The sequence below is a fragment of the Artemia sp. Qi Xiang Cuo genome, chromosome 13, assembly GCF_049724085.1.
Source record: "Artemia sp. Qi Xiang Cuo chromosome 13, ASM4972408v1, whole genome shotgun sequence".
Classification (NCBI taxonomy): Eukaryota; Metazoa; Arthropoda; class Branchiopoda; order Anostraca; family Artemiidae; genus Artemia; species Artemia sp. Qi Xiang Cuo.
The window spans coordinates 58,146,220-58,168,757 of record NC_142806.1 but is presented as its reverse complement, the minus strand read 5'-3'; the positions used below and the strand labels follow the sequence as shown (position 1 = coordinate 58,168,757).

The following is a 22,538-nucleotide window of genomic DNA, read 5'->3' as shown; positions in this document are numbered from 1 at the left end:
ATTTCCAATCGAATGAGGCCTTTTTCAAGTTTCTACGACAAAGATTTCAATAAAAACTTATATGCCCCCGGGGCATAACTTACAACCCTTGCCCTGAAGACTGTGGGGGGAGTGTTCTGCTTAAAGGTACAACTTACAACCCTTGCCCTGAGGGCTGTGTCGTCAATATCCAAGACCTAATTTTCAGAACTTAAAACTACGTTGAATAAAATGGCTATCTCAAAATTTTTATTGGATGTGTTTGGGGTAAAGGTGGGCGTAAGAGGGGGGTTAGTTGCCCTCCTATCACTTTCGACTATTAAAAAGAGCACTAGTCCTTTGAACTTCCAATCGAGTGAGCCTTTTTTGTATTTTGTACGACAACAACTTCTATAAAAACCATATATGCCCCCAGGGCATAACTTACAACCCTTGTCCTGAAAGCTGTAGGGGAGTGTCCTCCTCAAAACCATAATTTCTATCTGAAAATCAATTACGCTGAACCAAATGGCTATCTCAATATTTCTATTGGATGTGTTTCGGGAAAAGATGAGCGTTACAGGGGGGTTAGTTGCCCTCCAATCACTTTCGACCCTTAAAAAGGGCACTAGACCTTTGAATTTCCAATCGAATGAGCCTTTTTTGAAGTTTCTACGGCAACACCTTCGATAAAAACCTTATATGCCCCCAGGGAATAACTTAAAACCCTTTCCTTGAAGGCTGTGGGGGACTGTCCTCCTCAAAAATATAAATTCTATCACGAAATCCACTACGCTGAACAAAATGGCTATCTCAAAATTTTGATTGGATGTGTTTCAGAAAATTGTGGGCGTGGAAAGGGTGTTAGTTGCCTTCCAATCACTTTCGACTATTAAAAAGGGCAAAAGCCACCCCAACTTGTAATTAAATTAGCGCTATTTAAAGTTTCTATGACAACTTTTTCGATACAAAGTGCCCTAGTCTAAAGGAAAAAAATAATAAATAATACATTGTGCCAACATCATTCTTATTTGCCCTCAGGACATAACTCAAAATCGTTGCTCTGAGGGTTGTGGGGGAGTATTCTCCTCAAAAACATATTTTCTATCTAGAAATCAACTACGCTGAACAAAATGGTTATCTCAAAATTTTGATTTAGATGTGTTTGGGGGAATGATGGGCGTGGAGGGCTAGTTTCCCTCCAATCACTTTCGACAATTAAAAGCGCACTAGCCACTCAAATTTCCAATCAAATTAGACCTTTTCGAAGTTTATACGACAACTCCTTCGATACGAACTGCCCTGGTATGGAAACCCAAAAATAAAATAAAATAAATAATACATTGTGCCAACATCGTTCTTTGCTTAGACTGCGATATTGCGCCGCCTATGATATATTCCTGTATTCACGGTGCCAGGTACTTAAAGGTACCTGATATGCCGCTATTCAATTACCTCGCTTTGAAACTTCGACGCTTTAAATGTCTGTTCTTTTGAAGGAGTCAACAGAGAAATTTACTGGAACAACATCCCCATGGAGATCGTTCCAGATAGAAGTGCAACGCCACATGAAGTTCTTCTTCAAGTAATCGGTTCTTGGCATGTCCTCCTTTAGATAATTAGACCGAGCTGTGTTCCTTTGTGTCTACCTTGTTGGTTGGACAAAGGGTGGTAAAATGCGAAAGAGCTCGTTTAAGGGAGGCGAGTTAATGTACTTGTAGAAAACAGCCATAGACGCTACATCAAACCTTTCATTTAGAGGCTGGAACGAGTCATGTGTAAAGGCATAGCCCGCCCTGTTTGCCCTATTCTAGATCTTATCAAGTGGTGCTAACAGCGTTTTCGGGGCACCAGCATATAGCGGGCATCGATATTGAGCTGTGGGTCTGATACAGGACTTGTTAAGTGTGATAATCGAGCTGGAAGGAAGGAGATATTTGCAGCGAGGAGAGAGTCCGAGCTTTCTTGCGCAGGAGGTTCTCACCCCATAGGGTGGTTATTCCAAGAGAGATCGGCGGAGAAATAAATCCCCAGTAGACGAAGCTCATCGTCTCTCTTTACAGTTTCATTTTTGAAAATGAAACTAGGGTGCTCAAGCGGCACCTTTTATTGGGTAATAAAGGCTCCTTTGTTTTCGATGCATTAAAGTTGATCATCCATTTATCAGACCGCAATTTGATTTTATAAAGGTCCAAGGTCCATCTGTAGAGAAAGAGAGGATCGCGTTGGACCTTCGTATTTTTGAATGGCTGTGTGTGTCGTGGTATCGTCGGCAAAGTGAAGCCGAGGGCTTGTAAGGTTGTCTCTCATGTCATTTATGTAGATGAGGAATATTGTAGGTCCCAAGACACTGGACTGGGGAACCCCTGCTTTCACTGAATATTCGCGGGAAATAAACCCATCTAGGACAACCCGCAGTGAATGATCTGACAGAAACCTCTCCATCACTCTTAATAGACATTTCGAACACCGTACGCATGAAGTTTCTTTTGTAGGCTGTGGCACCAAACTCCGTCGAAAGCTTTGGCAATGTCAAATGCAAATAGCCCAATGTCACGTCCCCTTGCCAGAAGTTCAATCCACTCCTGATGCTGGACCGTTAGTCAGTCTGAAGTTGAGCGTTTCCTCCGTAATCCGTATTGGCGATCACCTATAAGGTCATTTGATTCCATGAACTGTTGGAATGTTTTATTGGAGACCCTCTCATAGACTTTGCCAACGCAGGAGAGGAGGTTAATAGGCCTACAGGAGCCCACGCTCGTTGGATCGCCATCTGGCTTCAAGGAGGGTATAACATAGTTATACCCTGGGGCTGTGGGATTTGAGGACAACATTTGGCATTTTGTCAGGACCTGTGGCTTTGGTCACATCAAGATGCCGCAAAATACAAAGGATCTTAGGAGCAGAAAAATTCACACAATCCAGGACAGTATAAATTCGGTCCGAGAAACTTGGCACTTCTCTACCGTATGCATCCAGATTTAAAAATTAGGCAAAAGCCTTAGCAAGAGCTTCAGCCTTTTCCTGTGGATCTTTTAACACTGTCTTGTTAATCTGTAAAGAAGGAATTGAAGCCCCTTTGGACGACGGTGTAGCCTCCTTGACAATTCTCCACCAAATTTTTGTTGAAGCATGCCGAACCTTGTTGGCAAGTTTATTCTTATACCGAAACCAGAACTGCCGAATCACATAAACTGTATCCTTGCGCGTGTTGATGAAGGCAATCCTGTCCTCTTCGCTCTTTGAAAGTAACCATCACTTGTGTGCCTTTTGCTTTGCACAGATAGTCTTCTTATACTCGGCGTTGAACCAAGGTGTGTCCTTACTGGACACCTGGATCCGCTATGAGGGGATATATTTTACAACAGAGTCAACTATGTTCTTCTGTAACTTCTCTGCAGCTTTTTGTAATCTTTCAAGGAGAAAGGCTCTCAACTGATGAGACCAAAGAGTGTTTCTCAAACCATACCAATCACCTCTTTGGTATAACCAGATTGTCCACTCATGCCTTATTGGAGGCAGAATAGAAAGGTTTCCACGTGCAATGATGGCAACGTGATCACTTGTGAAAGCTTGAGCATCTACTTTAAAGGAGTCAGGGTGATCTGCAAGGAAGAGGTCAGGACGAGATGATCCGTCTGGGCCATGATACTTGTCAAAATAGATAAGTTGTTCCAGTCCGTATGAGAGAGACACATCATCCAAGCCCGACCCCTCCTTGTCAGTATTTTTGCTCAGAAGCCAAACGCTATAATGGGCATTGAAGTTTTTATAGAGGATAATCGCAGACTTAGCGTACTTGCCCCGAATGTATTCGAGGGAGGCTTCCAGGTAGCTGATAATCTGGTAGGTTGGAGGTTTTTACACGGTACCAACAACCACGGACTTATTTGGAAGAATCAGCCTAACCAATAGAGCTTCTTTGCCTGCTGGATCTGGTATATTTAGGCATGAAAAGGGTATATGGCTCTGTAGAAAAACAGCAATACCTCCTCTTCCGTATTTAGCACCGTCACTACGTTCATGATCACACCTGAGGAGCGTATACCCTGTATGGAAACCTCAATAATCTGTATGTCATGGTTGAGATTGGTCTCAGTGATGCACATGATAGACGGTTTGACTGAGTTCACTAATATAGGAACTGGTCGAACTTAGATCTGAGACCACGTACATTGCAGTGGACCACCGTAAACAGGTCCGTTCTGATGGTTGGTGGACGTGCTTAAGATCGTCTTGAAAAGGTCTGTTTTGTCATAGATGGTAGAATTTATAAAATTACACTGATATGAGCAATAGCTCTTAAATGAGCCATTAAAGATCAATCTACGATGATGTGGAAGCCTGCTAGCCCTCATAATTTTGCTGTATTCTGCTAGTGATTAGACGATTTATGAAACTTACTAAGGGGGCTGGGAGGGGAAGTACACGGGAGGGGTAGTGTTGTAACTGGAGAAATTAGTCACGGTAAAATTGGGTAGCTTGTGTTTTTTACCTTAATTTTACAGGCCCCCGTAAAATTTGTATTTTACCTATTTTATGTAATTTATGTGTTTTACCTATTTTACCGGCATTTCACGTATTTTTCCGGTATCTTATATATTTTACTGACATATTCTACGTGGGCTTGCAATTTTCACAACACAAGAGTGCGAAGAGGCTGGCAGTAACAGGCTCGGATATTATTTTGTTTTGTGTATACCTATATTAATCAGCTAAAAAGGCCGTCTGTCTAACTTCAGTCTCTTATCAGAACAATAAAGTATATTATAGAAGAGGTAAATATAATTTTGAAATGATGAAATAGTAGCTGAAATAAAATTATATGAATTCTGTGAGCTGTTAAAAACAGAAAGGTCTACAGGAAGGATTGACATATGACAACCAAGAAAAAAAAAATGAATTAGCCGAGAAAAGAGAGGGTAAATTCAGCCAGATGACAAAAAGGAAGCGAAACTGACAGAAGCCGATAGCTCGTCAGGGACTTCCACCCAGCATTCTTTAGTGCTCAAAAAGAAGCAAAACTAATCTTTTGAAGTAACTCTTAACAGAGCAGAAGAAAGACTGAATCAAACAAGCCAAGCCATAATAAATGAAAGACTATTCACAAATTAGATTGGGCAAGAATTTTCTGCTTAGAGATTGACTTAGCTTGTCTACTGATCAAATTTTTATTAAAAATGAGTTCAGATGACCTTAATTTAAACAGAAGGAGTTATTTGGATCCTTTAATTTTAAGTTGTTGTAAATTGGGTTTATAGGAATATCTCCAGTATCTCTATTTCAAGCAAAGTCTCTATTTACGGATTTTTAATTTCAATTGTCATCTTAAAAGAATGTGGGAAGCCATTTGCTTCAAATATTAAAGTTGTCTCATCACAAAAAAACTAAATGATCAGCATTTTCAATGATGTGGAGGGTCAAAGCAGAATCAGTATCCTCATTTTTCATTTAATTTTTACATCCCAGAGAAATCTTGCGTTCATGTTTCTTCCCCGGGAGCCAACGATTACTCTGCTCTCCGGAAAATATCCCACGTGGAGAATTTCCCTTCCCCCATGGAAATCCCCCCATTTTCCCCTGGATAATTTCAGATCTTGGTTAGAAGGGAAATTGAAATTTCTACTCTCATGTTTAAGTCAGAGGCAATTGTATAGCATTACCTATAGTACAGACTCATAAGGGTTCAAAATATTAATATTTCTTCATTTCTTTTCTCCCAGAAACTTTTTGTGTGGAAGGGGTGGTTCGAATAAATTTCGGAGGAGGTTCAGTCAATTGAAAATCGAAAGTTTCAGTGTCCTTTTCTAAGATTTAGCCTGCTTTTCAACCAATTGCTGCCAAATGTGTTGTTACTGACTACAGTGTCTTTAAGAAATTCTTATTCTATTTTAACAGTTCTTGTGTTTCAGCAGTTAATTTCAAACAGTCTACAGATAAATTCTAATGAATGAGTTATAATGGAAGTTGTTATAAAAATTAGTTCTAATGGAGAGACGAAGGTAGGTTGGAGGTAGAAATTGATATATCATCCAAAGGGCCATATCCAGGACTTTTGTTGTGGGGGGGGGGGAGGGCTTTGGAACAGGCACAGTTACCTGAATCAGAGTCTAAAGGAGAGGAGCTAGATTTTCCAGTAGAAAACGATTTTCCAGTTGAAAACGGTCCTAATGAATGAATGTTCTGCTATTTTGACCCAGTGCATAGTTAATCAAAGTCATCAAAGCGTTACGAGCCGCTTTTTTACTTGTAGTCGGTGGTTTTATAAATAAATGAAAAATAACATGGATAAGATAAGAAAAATGCGACTGAATGTGGCTATTTAAATATGCAAGACTGTTAGAGAAACATTTCTTAGGTTTAAATATAGAAAAAAGATTGCTAGTATGATCTTACTCAATTTTTTTTTTTTTTTTTTTTTACAAAATGGATGTCCAAAATCAGGAATTGTCAAAGTGCTGAGGTATTACCATGGGCACTAGTTACCAAAGGGATTAATTTTACCTTATTTTACCAATTTTACCGTATTTTACCGATTTTACTTACCGAGTTCTTATTTTACGACAATTTTCCAACACTTGGGAGGGATGATTATAAATTGGGTTTTGGACAATAAATATTAAAATGGTGCCGTTTTATGCTTCCAAGCTTTTCCACTAGAGGAATGGCAACAAAAGTGCTGAATATAACGCCATATGGCCCTTACAGACTGTACAATGGATAAAAGGCACGTAGAAATAAGCAATAGCTTTTAAATGAGCCATTAGACATCTCTCTATGAAGTGCTGATAGCCCACTAGCCCCAACTTCTCGAATTGAGCACATCTTGAATTGATGGCACAAAAATGCCATTTTTAGTGCCATGTGGCACTTGCAGATGGTGTAATTTATATATGGTATGTGGATATAACCAATACGTTTATATTAGCTATAAAGCATCTCTCTGCGATGTTCTGGCAGCCCACTAGCCCCGCCACTTGAGAAAAGGCACCCAAAGTGGCATTTTAGTGCCATAGGGCACCTGCAGATGATGGACCTTATAAAGATCAATAGATACGAGCAATAACTTTTAAATGCACTATTAAACACCTCTTTGTGATGTTCTGGTAAGCTGCTAGCTCTGGTAAGAAAATATAGAAAAGCCTCAGTGCTACCCATGATTAAATAAAAAAAAAAGAACATTTTTCAAGTGAAATTAATGAGCAACATTAAAACCTAAAACGAACAGAAATTATTACGTATATGAGGGGGTTCGTCCGCTCTTCAATACCTCGCTCTTTACGCTAAAGTTCGAATTTTTGTTCCAATTCTTTAAGAATGACCCCTAAATCACAAAGGCCATTAAATTAGAATAAATAGCTCTTTTAAAAATGCAAAAAAATTAGCACAAAGATAAATACAAACTAATTTCAGTTCGTTTTAACTTTTAATGTTGCTCCTTAGTTTCAGTTGAAAAAATTTGTTTTTTATTTAATTTCTGATCGTTTTTTAAATAATGCTGGGAAATATTGCACCCCCTTCATAGAGAATTCCCTTCTCCCATGAAAAATTCTTCCATGGAAAGATCCTTCCACTTAATCCCCTCCGACCACCCCGCCCCCCTAAACACCAGAAAAAATCGCCCTGAAAAAGTCTCTATATTTCCCAATAGCCAATACTATGTGTAAGCAATGGGAAAAGTCCATAACTTGCAGGCTTTCCCTCGGGGACTGTGGGGAATTAAGTTATCCTCAAAGAAATAACTATTAGATTTTTCGACTCTGCTGAACAAAATTAATTTCTCGAAATCTTGATTGGGTCACTTTTGGCAAAAAGGAGCGTGGGAGGGGGCCTAGGTGCCCTCCAGTTTTTTGGTCACTTATAAACAGCACTAGAACTTTTAATTTCCCTTCGAAAGAGCCGTCTCGCAATATTCTAGAACCACTGAGTCCATACGATCACTCCTGGGGAAAAAAACAACAAATATTCACGCATCTGTGATCTTTCTTCTGGTAAATTAAATAAAAAAACAAGTTTTTTCAACTGAAAGTAAGGAGCAACATTAAAACTTAAAACGAACAAAACTACTACGCATATGAGGGAGGTTCTCCCTATCGTCGACACCTCGCTCATTACGCTAAATTACGAATTTTGTTCCAATTCTTTAACAATTGCCCCTGAATCATAAAGGTTTTAATTATAATAAAGAGCTCTTATGAAAGTACTAAAAATCTTTAGCGTAAAGAGCGAGGTATTGACGAGGGGGTGAACCTCCCTCATATAAGTAATAATTTCTGTTCGTTTTAAGTTTTATTGATGCTCCTCAATTTCAGTTGAAAAAACTGTTTTTCTTTTTTAAATTCTGATCGTTTTTACATAATGCTGGGAAATCCGGCGCCCCCTTCATGAAAAAATTCTCTTCCCAATGATAAGTTCCTCCATAGAAAAATCATCCCGCGTAATATTCTCCATCCGACCCCCCCTTCCACCAGAAAAAAATCCCCCCAGAAAACGTCTGTATACTTCCCAATAACAAATACTATATATAAATTAAATAAAAAATAAAAACAAGTTTTTTTAACTGAAAGTAAGGAGCGACATTAAAACTTAAAACGAACAGAAATTATTCTGTATATGAAAGGGGATGTCCCCTCCTCAACGCCTCGCTTCTTTACGCTAAAGTGTTTTATTGTTTTAAAAAATAGTGTTGTGACAAAGAGTCAAACTTTAGCGCAAAGAGCGAGGTGTTGAGGAGGAGACAGCCCCTTTCATATACGGAATAGTTTCTGTTCGTTTTAAATTTTAATGTCGCTCCTTACTTTCAGTTAAAAACATGTTTTTTTTTGCTTATTTCTTAATGTTTTTGAATTAATGCAGGTTTTGATTTTGGCTCACCGTATATGAATAATTAAAACGGAATTTTCCTATTAATTTTACTTTTTTTTGGTTAAATGGCTTTCTCGAAAGCTGTTTAATTTTATTTCCGAACGTTTTAATTAGTAATAAATATTCCTATCTTACGAATTAACTTACGTTACTTACTTCTATATTCATATATTTTAAAACGTACATAAGGAGGTTCTCCCCCTAGTCAATATCTCGCTCTTTATGCTAAACTTCGAATTTTGGTCCAGTTCTTTAAAAGTATCTCCTTAATCACAAAGGTCGTTAATTAGAATAAATAGTTCTTATGAAAGTACTAAAAAAATTTTAGCGTAAAGAGTGAGGTATTGACTAGGGGGCGCACCCAATCATATACGTAATTATTTCTGTTCGTTTTAAGTTTTGATTTTTCTCATTACATTCAGTTCAAAAACTTGTTTTTTTTATTTAATTTCTGATAATTTTTTAAAATAATGCTGGGAAATCCGGTGCCCCCTTCATAGCAATGTCCCTTCCTCCATGAAAACTCCATGGAATGAACCCCCCACGTAACCCCTGACCCCCCCCCCACAACCAGAGAAAATCCCCCTCTGAAAACGTCTGTATTCTTCCCAATAACCAATACTGCATGTAAACATTGGGCAAAGTTTATAACTTGCAGCCCTTCCCCTGGGGACTGTGGGGGATTAAGTTATCCTCAAAGACATAGTTATTATGATTTTCGACCATGCTGAACAAAATGGCTATCTCAAAATTTTGATCGGGTGACTTAGGGAAAAATTGAGCGTGGGAAGGGGCCTAGTTACCCTCCATTTTTCGGTCACTTAAAAAGAGCACTAGAACTTTTAATATTCGTTCAAATTAGCCTTCCCGCAATATTCTAGGACCACTGGGACGATATGATCACCCCTGGGAAAAAACAAATAAACACGCATCCGTGATCTTTCTTCTGCCAAAAAATTCAAAATTCGGCATTTATGCAGATAGGCGCTTGAAACCTCTACAGTAGCTTAGAGTTCTCTGATACGTTGAATCTGATGGTGTGATTTTCTTTAAGGTTCTATGACCTTTAGGGGGCAAAAGTCACCCCCTTTTTTCGAAAATCAGGCAAATTTTTTCAGACGTGTAACTTTTTATGGGTAAGACTAAACTTGACGAAACTTATATATTTGAAATCAGCATAAAAATATAATTCTTTTGATGTATCTATTGGTGTCCAAATTCCATTTTTTAGAGTTTCGATTACTATGAGCCGGGTCACTCCTTACTTACAGTTCGTTACCACGAACTGTACGTTACCACAAACATGACTTAATAGATGGAAACCGAAAAATTGCAGAGAAGAAGACGAAAATTTAAACGACAAAAACCTATAGATTGTGAAATACTTCTCATTAAAATTTCTTTTTCTTCTCTACTATTTTAGTTTTTGTCTATCACACCTCGCCAACGTCGTCATCGAACTTGTGTGTTTGTCGGTTTATTACAGTGACCGGCTAAGTGTGACTACAAAACCACATGCGGTTACTTGGCCCCTTAAGTACGGCTCTGGCATAAATATGTACGAAAATGTGCACAAGACGCACCAAGGATATAGTTTATTTTCCAATGCAGGATACAAAGTATGGAGGGGGAGGGGGGTGGCCTTGCGTACTTCCGATTAGATCTTGAAATTTTCAGATTTTACCCAAAAGAAAGTTAGTACCCCGATTCCCCAAAATTTCATATCGTTCTTCCTCAAAACCAACTATTCGCAAGTACCCATGAAACTTTGCAAGATTTTATTTTCCGCGTAGAGAATACAAAACGAATTATTTAATTTGTAAGTTAATTTGTAAACGAAAATGACAAATAATTTTATTCCCTATCGCACTTACCAAAACAAACAAAATAATGAACAAACATAGCAATTGTGCCCATTGTTTGACAATGGGCACAATTCACAACTTGCAGCCCTTCTCCCAGGGTCTGTGGGGGATTAAGTTATATTCAAAGACATAGTTATTAGATTTTTCGACTATGCTGATCAAAATGGCTATCAAAACTTTGATCGGGTGACTTAGGGAAAAATTGAGCGTGGGAAGGGGCCAGGTTGCCCTCCATTTTTTGGTCACTTAAAAAGAGCACTAGAACTTTTAATTTTCATTCAAATGAGCCTTCCCACGATATTCTAGGACCACTGGGTCGATACGAGCCCTATCGCGATATTCTAGGACCAACAGGTTGATATGAATACCCCTGGAAAAAACAGAACAAAAAATAAATAAACACACATCCGTGATATTTTTTCTGGCAAAAAATACAAAATTCCACATTTTTGCAAATAGGAGCTTGAAACCTCTACAGTAGGGTTCTCTGATACGCTCAATCTGACGGAGTGATTTGAATTAAGATTCTATGACTCTTAGGGGATGTTTCATTCTTTTTTCGAAAATGAGGCAAATTTCCTCAGGCTCGTAACTTTTGATGGGTAAGACTAAACTAGATGAAATTTATATATTTGAAATCAACATTAAAATCCGATTTATTTGGTGTATCTGTTGGTATGATGTATCTATCCGTTTTTTAGAGCTTCAGTTACTATTCAACCGGGTCGCTCATTACGTTACCACAAAGTGTTTGAAATTACAAAATTCCACATTTTTGCAGATAGGGGCTTGAAACCTCTACAGTAAGGTTTTCTGATCCGCTCAATCTGATGATGTCATTTTCATTGAAATTCTGTAACTCTTAGAGAGTGTTTCCCCTTTTTTTCGAAAATAAGGCAAATTTTCTCAGGCTCGTAACTGTTGATAGGAAAGACTAAACTTGATGAAAATTATATATTTGAAATCAGCATAAAAATCTAATTCCTTTTATGTATTTACTGGTATCAACAAATAATCCTGTTTTTTAGAGTTTGGGCTACTATTCAGCCGGGTCGCTCCTTATTTACAGTTCGTTACCATGAAGTGTTTGATTTTTCCTTGCTGTTCAAGGTGGAGGACTGTAATTCCCCTCCTCAAGGCTTACAGCCACGTTGATTCTAATGGTACATTTTTCATTTCCATCTCATGCCATAGTCAATGGGTTTCAGGCTCTTTTTCGAAAACACCATAAATTGTTTTCACAATAAACTTTTACTTCCAAGATTAACCGAAATAGTAGTCAAAATTATTGAATCAGTATCAGATGGCCATTTACTCTCATCAGGCACTTTTTTCAAAACGCATTTTTCAACTTTTGACTACTATGGGCTGGGGTTGGCTCTTTACTAAGTTGCAGCTATTGCTGCAACCATGATTAGATAAAATTATAATTTAAGCAATGGTAACTTACCAGCAGTTGATTGAACAGCATAAATATAGAGTACAGGCATCGGATCATAAAGCGCTTTTGGCCTTGCTTCTACCAGCTTACCAGTTCGACGATCTAAGGAGGCTCCTTCAAGATATAACCCGTGAACGTACACACCTGTTTTAAAATAGAAGCGTGTTATTTGAAATCTAACAGTCATTATAATGATGTTAATTATAAAATCACAATAAGAAGTAAGACACAAAAAGTAAACGGGTAATAAAGAATATGAATAAATTACATAATAAAACTTAAATACAGATTTTGTACTTATGTCTGTGTCATTAAAGGGTTTCTTTATATCTTTGGTCAAGATAAAACATACACTGGAGTGAAATTGCTTACAATGCTCCCGGACAGAACTTTTAGTTCTAAAACATGTCGTTAGGGATGTTCGTGGCGCAAGTGTAGCTATACTGAAAGAAATCTTACTTCCCATCCCTGCCGCTGGAAGTCTTCATGACACTAATGTATTTTATAGCTTTTATGTATTAGATTACAGAATCTTACCCCTTGTTTAGCGAGGTAAGACCCCCACCGCACATATGTCTTCTGACCTTTAACCGCATTAATTTGAGAGCCAAAATGTAATCTTACCCCATGCAAACACAATCTCCTGGGGAGTATTTTGTTTGAGTTTACAGAATACCCCAAAGACTGAAATTGCTTACAATGCTCCCGGACAGAACTTTTAGTTCTAAAGCATGTCGTTAGGGATTTTCGTGGCGCAAGTGTAGCTATACTGAAAGAAATCTTACTTCCCATCCCTGCCGCTGGAAGTCTTCATGACACTAATGTATTTTATAGCTTTTATGTATTAGATTACAGAATCTTACCCCTTGTTTAGCGAGGTAAGACCCCCACCGCATATATGTCTTCTGACCTTTAACCGCATTAATTTGAGAGCCAAAATGTAATCTTACCCCATGCAAACACAATCTCCTGGGGAGTATTTTGTTTGAGTTTACAGAATACCCCAAAGACAGAAATTGCTTACAATGCTCCCGGACAGAACTTTTAGTTCTAAAGCATGTCGTTAGGGATGTTCGTGGCGCAAGTGTAGCTATACTGAAAGAAATCTTACTTCCCAACCCTGCCGCTGGAAGTCTTCATGACACTAATGTATTTTATAGCTTTTATGTATTAGATTAGAGAATCTTACCCCTTGTTTAGCGAGGTAAGACCCCCACCGCACATATGTCTTCTGACCTTTAACCGCATTAATTTGAGAGCCAAAATATAATCTTACCCCATACAAACACAGTCTCCTGGGAAGTATTTTGTTTATGAGTTTGCAGAATACCCCAAAGACAGATCATGTCTAAGCATGTATACTGCTGTTCTAAGAATAAGCTTTCTAATAATAAATTCGTTTCTTGATAAAAATGCTTACAAAATTATTCTTTTTTTTCGCTTTCTTCAGATTCATTCTTTACATATAAATAATCATCGACAACACCTAGCAATCGTAGATCATTTAGATTGACTTTATATTTGCCTTGCTAGGAAAAGTCGGGTTCATATTTTCTACAATATAGTGTAACTTCACTTTTATTATATCTTTTTATAAAGTCAATGATGCTTCTTCCGTTCATATTGCAAAATTCACGTGTTTCAATTTGCTTATTCACTGCAATCTCGCACAATGAATCTCTATTCTCCGTAACAGCCAAATAAAAATCAGTAGGCTTATAATCATAATAGCCATTGTCTTCACAACTATGACGCTAGAAACCTGCTACTCCCTTATTATTCCAACAATTAACGCATAGACCTGGTTCTTCCTTCCAGAACAATTTAAAACCACGACCATACCAATCTCTTAGAAATAAACTAAAAGTTCGCTAACAGGTTTTTGATATCATACGAGGATAGGTATTTTCCCACTGTTCACACTTATCATAGTGACAGTTGGAGCAGATGAATCCTCTAATGTGAGAATCACAAACTTCTTCAATATAAGATTTACAGTTCTTTAGTTGAACTGCATAACATCTATGTAGCTTACATAGATTGCATAGTCTACTCGTTTCATCATTTTCATCTACAATAGTGCAGTTGTCGCAGAGTATCCAGCTGCGGAATGTATATAAACAGAGTGGACATATGTGGCACATTTTCTTTTCGCTATAGGCTCTCGCCCTGCTGATTTCAAACTAAGCAATATCTAAAAAAAATATTCTTTTACTCTGGGTATTCGGTAAGCTGAACGCCTGTTTTCTCCACAGAGAAATGGGAGGAGTAGTTGAAATTCTAGGTAATCTATAAACAAATTGGCAATATCATTTTGTTTTATCTCTATTAACACATCCATAAAATAACTAAATGCTTTGGGACCACGATGCATAAGTTTCATACAATGAAATAATGCTGGACATTCCTGTTTCATGATATCGTCAATTATTTTTTTTTCTGAAGATTTTCTTCTGCACAGACAATCTTTGAAACTGATGATTTAGATTTAACCATTTCACAATGTAACAAGATTCCGTGCAATTTTTTGTCAGTCCACTTCAATCATTTTTCACCATTGACTCTCTCACTCCTGGTTTCAAACTAACCAATATCTAGAATTTTTTTTAGTCTTGGTACCCGTTTAAGGTGACCAACCATTGGCTCACTAGAGAGCCGGATGAGTTTTTTTTTGTTTTAAATAGTATCCTATATCGTTTTAATATGTGATGAGCTTAGACTTACAAAACAAAAAATATTTAGTATGTAAAATCGACATCAATACATTCAAAATTTTTACATACACTTTTAGGAAAGCCTTACACAGATCATTAACTCTTTCAGTGTTTGCTTTTCACGTAAGTGTTTGGGAAATTACTGCAAAAAACCCCCTTGTAGTGTCTTTTCCTCCACAATGAATACCCTTCAGATACTAAATATTTTGGCAAGTAATTTTTAAAGTGCTATGTTTAATAGTTTTTGTATCATTTCTGATCATCTAAGCAAAATAATTATGTAAAATTTTCCTACAGCTATTGTCGCGAATACCAGTGATTCGTCTGTTAAGGAAGGACATTGGATTGGAATCTGCATTCTTTCAAAAGCATCTGTTTCAAATCTCTTTCAAAAGCATCTCTTTTAAAATTGCAAAAGCATCTCTTTCAAAAGCATCTCTTTATAAAAACTTTTCAAATTTTTTTGAAAAGCTTATTTTGAATATACGAATTTAATATTATTTCAGCATTTTTCTTTAGTCTCATTAGTCAAATACATGTTTTATTATAGTATTCTCCAACTTTTTTTTTACCGTTTTATATAACTTAAATTAAAAAAAAAATTTTTAGAAAATATTTACTAGGGTCTTAGTCTAGGATTTCCTCACTTTTTTTTTACCTTTTTAATCGCCAGTAATTAAAAAGAAAAAAGTTGATACACTATTCACTACTTTCTTCTTAAAGTTTTTACCCACTTTTTTTTTACTTTTTTATATACCTTAAATTAAACGAAAAATGTTGAGAAAATCTTTCCTAGTGTTTTAGACTGGTATTTCCCAACTTTTTCTTCCTTTTTAATTTCCCTTAAATTAAACGAAAAATGATGAGAAAATCTTTACTAGTTTTATCTTATGTTTTGTCCCCACTTTTTTTTACCTTTGTATATCACTTTAAATAAACAAAAAAATTTGAGTATCTATTTCCGAGGGTTTTATTCTATGTCACCCCCACTTTTTATACCTTTTTATTGACCTTCATATAAACACAGATTGGTGAGAAAATTCGTCCGATTTCTTTATAATGGTATTTCCCAACTTTTTTTTTACCTTTTTATAGCCCTTAAATTAAACGAAAAATGTTGAGAAAATATTTCCTAGGGTTTTAGTCTGGTATTTCCAGACTTTTTTTTTTACCTTTGCTTATAAATAAATTTAAAAAAAAAATTTTTAGAAAATCTTTCCTAGTTTTTTATACTATTATTTCCCAACTTTTTTTTAACTTTGTATAGCCCTTAAATTAAACAAAAAATGTTGAGAAAATCTTTCAGAGTGTTTTAGTCTGGTATTTTCACATTTTTTCTTATTTTTGTATATTCCTTAAATTAAAAGAAAAATATTTAGAAAATATTCGCGAGTGTTTTATTCTGGTACTTCCCCAGTTTTTCTTACTTTTGTAATATCCCATTAATTAAACGAAAAATGTTTATAAACTCTTTACTAGCGTTTTAGTCTAGTTTTTCCTCATTTTTTTTTACTTGTTTATATTCCCTAAATTAAACAAAAAATGTTTAGAAAATATTTCATAGTGTTTTATAATGGTATTTCCCAATTTTTTTTTTCCTTTGTATATCCCATAATTTAAAATAAAAATTTTTAGTAAATATATCCGAGTGATTTAGTCAGGGTTTTCCTCACTTTTTTTTTACTTGTTTATTGACGATAAATTTAACGAAAAAAGTTTATATAATATTTCCTACGGCCTTATTCAAGTTTTTCCACACTTTTTTTTTATTTTTTCATAGACATTAAATTTAACAAAAAAAGTTTAGAAACTATTTACTTGGGTCTTAGTCTAGTTTTTATACAATTTTTTTTTACTTTTGTATAGCCCTTAAATTAAACGAAAAATGTTGAGAAAATATTTCCTAGTGTTTTAGTCTGGTATTTCCCAACTTTTTTTTATTTTTGTATAGTCCTTTAATTAAAAGAAGAATGTAGATAAACTCTTCCCGACTGTTTTAGTCGAGTTTTTTCACCCTTTTTCTTACTTGTTTATATTCCTTTAATTAAACGAAAAATGTTGAGAAACTATTTACGTGCTTTTTAGACTGGTTTTTTAACACTTTTTCTTACTTTTTTATATTCCTTTAATTAAACGAAAAATGTTTAGAAAATATTTCCGATAGTTTTAGTCTAGTACTTTCCAACTTTTTTTTAACCTTGTAATAGCCCTCTAAATAAGAAAAAAAAGTTGAGAAACTATTTACTACGGTTTTAGTATGGTTTTTTCCCACTTTTTTTTTACTATTTTATTTCCCTTAAATTAAACAAAAAATGGTTAGAATATATTTCCTAGTGCCTTAGTCTAGTATTTTCTCAATTTTTCTTACTTTTTTAATATACCATAATTTAAGAGAAAAATGTTGAGAAAATATTTCCTATGGACTTATTAAGGTATTTTCCCACTTTTTTTTTACTTTTTTATATCACTTAAATTAAACAAAAAATGGTGATAAACTATTTCGGATTGTTTTAGTGTGGTTTTTCTCAAATTTTTTTTAATTTCTTATATCCCATAATTTTAAAAAAGAAATTTTAGAAACTATTTCATAGGTTTTTATTCTTTTTTTTACCCACTTTCTTTTTACCTTTTTAAATCCCTTAAATTAAAAGAAAAATGGTTAGAATCTATATCATGCTTCTTTAGTATATTTTTTCTTCACTTTTTTTTACTTTTTTATATCCCATTAATTAAACGAAAAATGTTTAAAAACTATTTCCGAGTGTTTTATTCTAGTTTTTCACCACTTTTTCTTACCTTTGTATATCACATTAATTAAACAAAAAATGTTTAGAAAATATTTACTAGTTTTTTAGTCTGTATTTTTACCACTTTTTCTTACTTTTTTATAGGCCTATCCATTTTATTACACAAAAAATGGGTAGAAACTATTCAATCTTGTCTTATTCGGGGACATCAAAACTTTTTTTACCTTTTTATAGAACTTTAATTACACAAAAAATGTTTGCAAACTATTTACGATTTTTTTAGTCTGTGTTTTTAAAACTTTTTTTACCATTTTATATCCGTGAAATTAAAAGAAAAAATTTTATAAACTATTTACGATGTTTTTATTATGGTATTTCCCCACTTTTTTTTACCTTTTTTTATACCTTTATTTAAGAGAAAAATTTTGTGAAACTATTCACTAGGGTTATATTATGGGATTTTCCCACTTTTTTTTTACTTTTTTATAGTCCTTACAATAAAAGAAAAATGTTGAGAAACTCTTTCACACTGTTTTTGTCTTGTTTTTCCCCCCTTTTTTTTACCTTTGTATAGCCCTTAAATTAAACGAAAAATGTTGAAAAAATCTGCCCTAGTGTTTTAGTCTGGTATTTCCCAACTTTTTTTTAACTTTGTATAGCCCTTAAATTAAACAAAAAATGTTGAGAAAATCTTTCCTAGTGTTTTATTCTAGTTTTTTACCACTTTTTCTTACTATTGTAATATTCCTGAATTTAAAAGAAGAAATTTGAGATAATACTCTCGACGGTCATATTCTGGTTTTTTCTCACTTTTTTTTTACTTTTTTAAATCCAATAAAATAAAAAAATATTGTTTATATACTATATCCTAGTGTTTTAGTCAGGTTTTTAAACACTTTTTTTTTACCTTTGTAGATACATTAATTTAAACGAAAAATGTTAATAAACTATTTCCTACTGTTTTAGTATGGTTTTTCCCCTCTTTTTTTTACCTTTGTAATAGCCCTTAATTTAAACAAAAAAAGGTTAGAAAATATATAATACGGTTTTAGACTGGTATTTCCTCACTTTTTTTTTACTTTTTTATAGCCCTTAAATTAAAAGAAAAAAGTTTATAAACTATTTCATAGTGCTTTAGTCTATTTTTTTCTCACTTTTTTTTACTTTCTTAATATCCCTTATATAAAACGAAAAATGTTTAGAAACTATTTCATCTTGTTTTAGTCTGGTTTTTTACCCTTTTTTCTTACCTTTTTATAGTCCTTTATTTAAACAAAAAATGGTTAAAAAATATTTCCGAGTGTTTTATTCTAGTATTTCCCAAATTTTTTTTATTTTTGTATAGCCCTTAAATTAAACAAAAAATGTAGAGAAAATCTTTCCTAGTGTTTTAGACTGGTATTTCCCAACTTTTGTTTTACCTTTGTATAGCCCTTAAATTAAACAAAAAATGTTGAGAAACTCTTTCCTAGTGTTTTAGACTGGTATTTCCACACTTTTTTTTTACTTTTGTATAGCCCTTAAATTAAACAAAAAATGTTTAGAAAATCTTTCCCGGTGTTTTATTCTATTTTTTCCCCAATTTTTCTTACTTTTTTATAGCCCTAAAATTAAACGAAAAATGTTGATAAACTATTTACGAGTGTTTTAGTATAGTTCTTCCACACTTTTTTTTAACTTTGAATATCCATTTACTTAAACGAAGAAATTTCATAAACTATTACCGAGTGTTTTATTAGGGTTTTATCACACTTTTTTTTTACCTTTTTATAGCCAGTACATAAAACGAAAAATGGTGAGAAACTATTCAACGCTTTTTTCTTCTGTTTTTTTCACATTTTTTCTTACCTTTGTAATATCCCTTAATTTAAAAGAAGAAGGTTGATAAACTCTTTACTATGGTTTTATTCTAGTTTTTCACCACTTTTTTTTTACTTTTTTATATACATAAAATTAAAAGAAAAAAGGTTAGAAACTCTTTCCTAGTGTTTTAGACTGGGTTTTCCCCACTTTTTCTTACTTTTGTATAGCCCTTAAATTAAACAAAAAAAGTTTATAAACTCTTTAATTCGGTTATAGTCTGGCTTTTCCCCACTTTTTTTTTATCTTTTTATAGCCAGTAAATTAAACGAAAAATGGTTAGAAATTATTTCCGTTGTCTTTAGTCTGTTATTTCTTAAATTTTTTTTACCTTTTTTTATTACATAAATTAAACAAAAAATGGTTATAAACTATTTAATAGTGTTTTAGTCGGGTATTTCCCAACTTTTTATTACTTTTGTAATTTACCTTTATTTAAAAGAAAAATTTTTTGAAAATATGTCCTAGTGTCTTATTCAGGTATTTCTCCACTTTTTTTTTATTTTCTTATAGCCATTACATTAAAAGAAAAATTTTGAGAAACTCTTTCATAGGGTTTTTGACAAGTATTTCACAACTTTTTTTTAACTTTGTATATACCATAAAAAAAAAACAGACTGTTTGTACAATAGGTTAGAGGGCTTTATTATGTTTTGCTAACACTTTTTTTTTTACCTTTGCTAATCCAATTATTATATAAAACAATGCTTTGACAACCCTTCCGATGGATTTATTCTGTTTTTTACCAACTTTTTTTTACCTGTTTATATAACGTAAATAATAAGAAGAAATGTTAGAATCTATAAACTACTGCATTATTCTGGTTTTTCCTAACTTTTTTTTACCTTTTTATATCCCATAAATTTAACAAAAAATGTTGAGAACCTATATCCTATGGTCTTAGTATAGTTTTTCGCCACTTTTTTTTTACTTTTTTATATAGATTCATTTAAACAAAAAATGTTTATAAACTATTTCCCAGTGTTTTATTCTTGTATTTTTCAACTTTTTTTTACCTTCGTATAGCCCTTAAATTAAACAAAAAATGTTGAGAAAATATTTACTAAGGTTTTATTCTGGTATTTCCCAACTTTTGTTTTACCTTTGTATAGCCCTTAAATTAAACAAAAAATGTTGAGAAAATCTTTCCTAGTGTTTTAGACTGGTTTTTCCCAACTTTTGTTTTACCTTTGTATAGCCCTTAAATTAAACAAAAAATGTTTATAAACTATTTGACAGTGTTTTATTATTTTTTTTTCACACTTTTTTTTACCTTTTTATATCCCTATATTTAAAAAAAGAAATGTGAGAAAATATGCAATATTTTCATCGTCTAGTATTCCCACACTTTTTTTTTACCTGGTTAAAGACCTAAAATAAGAAAATAATTGTTTTAAACTATTTACTATTTTTTTATTATGTTACTTCAACACTTTTTTTTTACCAGTTTATAATATAAAAAAAGATAAGTGAAAAAAACTTTCAGAGGTCCTTATTCTATGTTTTACCAACTTTTTTTTTACCTTTTTATAGCCCTTAAATAAAAAAAAAAAAGTTTACAAACTATTTCCTAGTGTTTTAGACTGGTATTTCCCAATTTTTTTTTACCTTTGTATAGCCCTTAAATTAAACAAAAAATGTTGAAAAAATATTTCCTAGTGTTTTAGTCTGGTATTTCCCAATTTTTTTTTACTTTTGTAATAGCCCTTAAATTAAACAAAAAATGTTGAGAAACTATTTACGAGTGTTTTAGTCTGGTTTTTTCCCGTTTTTTTTTACTTTTGTATAGCCAATAAAATAAACGAAAAATGGTTAGAAACTATTTCAGATTGTTTAGTCTTGTATTTTCCCACTTTTTCTTACTTTTGTAATATACATCAAATTAAACGAAAAATGTATAGAAACTATTTCCTAGAGTTTTTTTCTGGTATTTCTCCATTTTTTATTACTTTCGTATATCCCTTAAATTAAAAAAAAAATGTTGAGAAAATCTTTCCTAGTGTTTTAGACAAGTATTTCCCAACTTTTTTTTTACCTTTGTATAGCCCTTAAATTAAACCAAGAATTTTGATAAAATCCACCCTAGGTTTTTATACTGGTTTTCTCCCACTTTTTTTTTACCTTTTTATTGCCCTTAAGATAATCAAAAAGTGTATTGAATCTATTTACTTTGGTTTTTTAGTGGTTTTTCAACCCTTTTTTTTTTTACCTTTGTATAGCCCTTAATTAAAGCAAAAATTTTGTTAAACTACTACATCGTTTTTTATTATGGTTTTTAAACACTTTTTTTTTACTTTTTTATATCAAATTAATTAAACCAAAAATGTTTTGAATCTATTTAAGACTTCTTTCTTCATTTAGGTCAACACTTTTTTTACCTTTTTAATATACATTAATAAAAAAAAAATATTGATATAAAATCTATCCAAATGGCTTTTTAATGTATGTAACCACATTTTTTTTAACTGGTTATAGACAATAAAATATACAAAGCATTTCTATAAAATATGTTATACGGCTTTTGAATGTTTTTCCACCACTTTTTTTTTACCAGTTCAAATACCTAAAAAAAAACAAAAAATGGTTATAATATATTTCCGCGGTACTTCTTGTGTTTTTCCAACACTTTTTTTTTTTACCTTTGCTAATAGCAAAAAATAATAAAATAAATCTTTGACATTATTTACTTGTTTTTTATTCTTTTTTGAACAACCTTTTTTTTTACCTGTTTATATCCCTTAAATAAAAAAAAATTTTTTTGAAAATATTTACTAGTGTTTTATAATGGTATTTCCACACTTTTTTTTTTTAACTTTGTATTGCCCTTAATATAAAAAAAAATTAGTTAGAAAATATTCTCTAGTGTTTTAGACTGGTATTTCCCAACTTTTTTTTTACCTTTGTATTTCCCTTAAAATAAAAAAAATATGTTGAGAAAATCTTTTCTAGTTTTTTCTTCGATTTTTTCCAAACTTTTTTTTTACCTTGGAAAAGCCCTTTATAATAAAGAAGATTGGTGAGAAAATCTTTCCTATTGTTTTAGACTGGTATTTCCCACCTTTTTTTTACCTTTTTAATATCAATTACC

The 22,538-nt window shown here is 33.2% G+C and overlaps 1 protein-coding gene across 1 annotated transcript in view; it reads right to left on the bottom strand.

Annotated features, from left to right (window-relative positions):
• The window catches only part of Dhc1 (dynein axonemal heavy chain 1), a 432,221-nt gene that overhangs the window by 16,646 nt on the left and 393,037 nt on the right, over window positions 1–22,538 (bottom strand). The window contains exon 49 of the mRNA XM_089098586.1: window positions 12,139–12,273. Coding sequence (XP_088954712.1) covers window positions 12,139–12,273 — 135 coding nt within the window. The remainder of the gene's footprint in view (window positions 1–12,138; window positions 12,274–22,538) is intronic.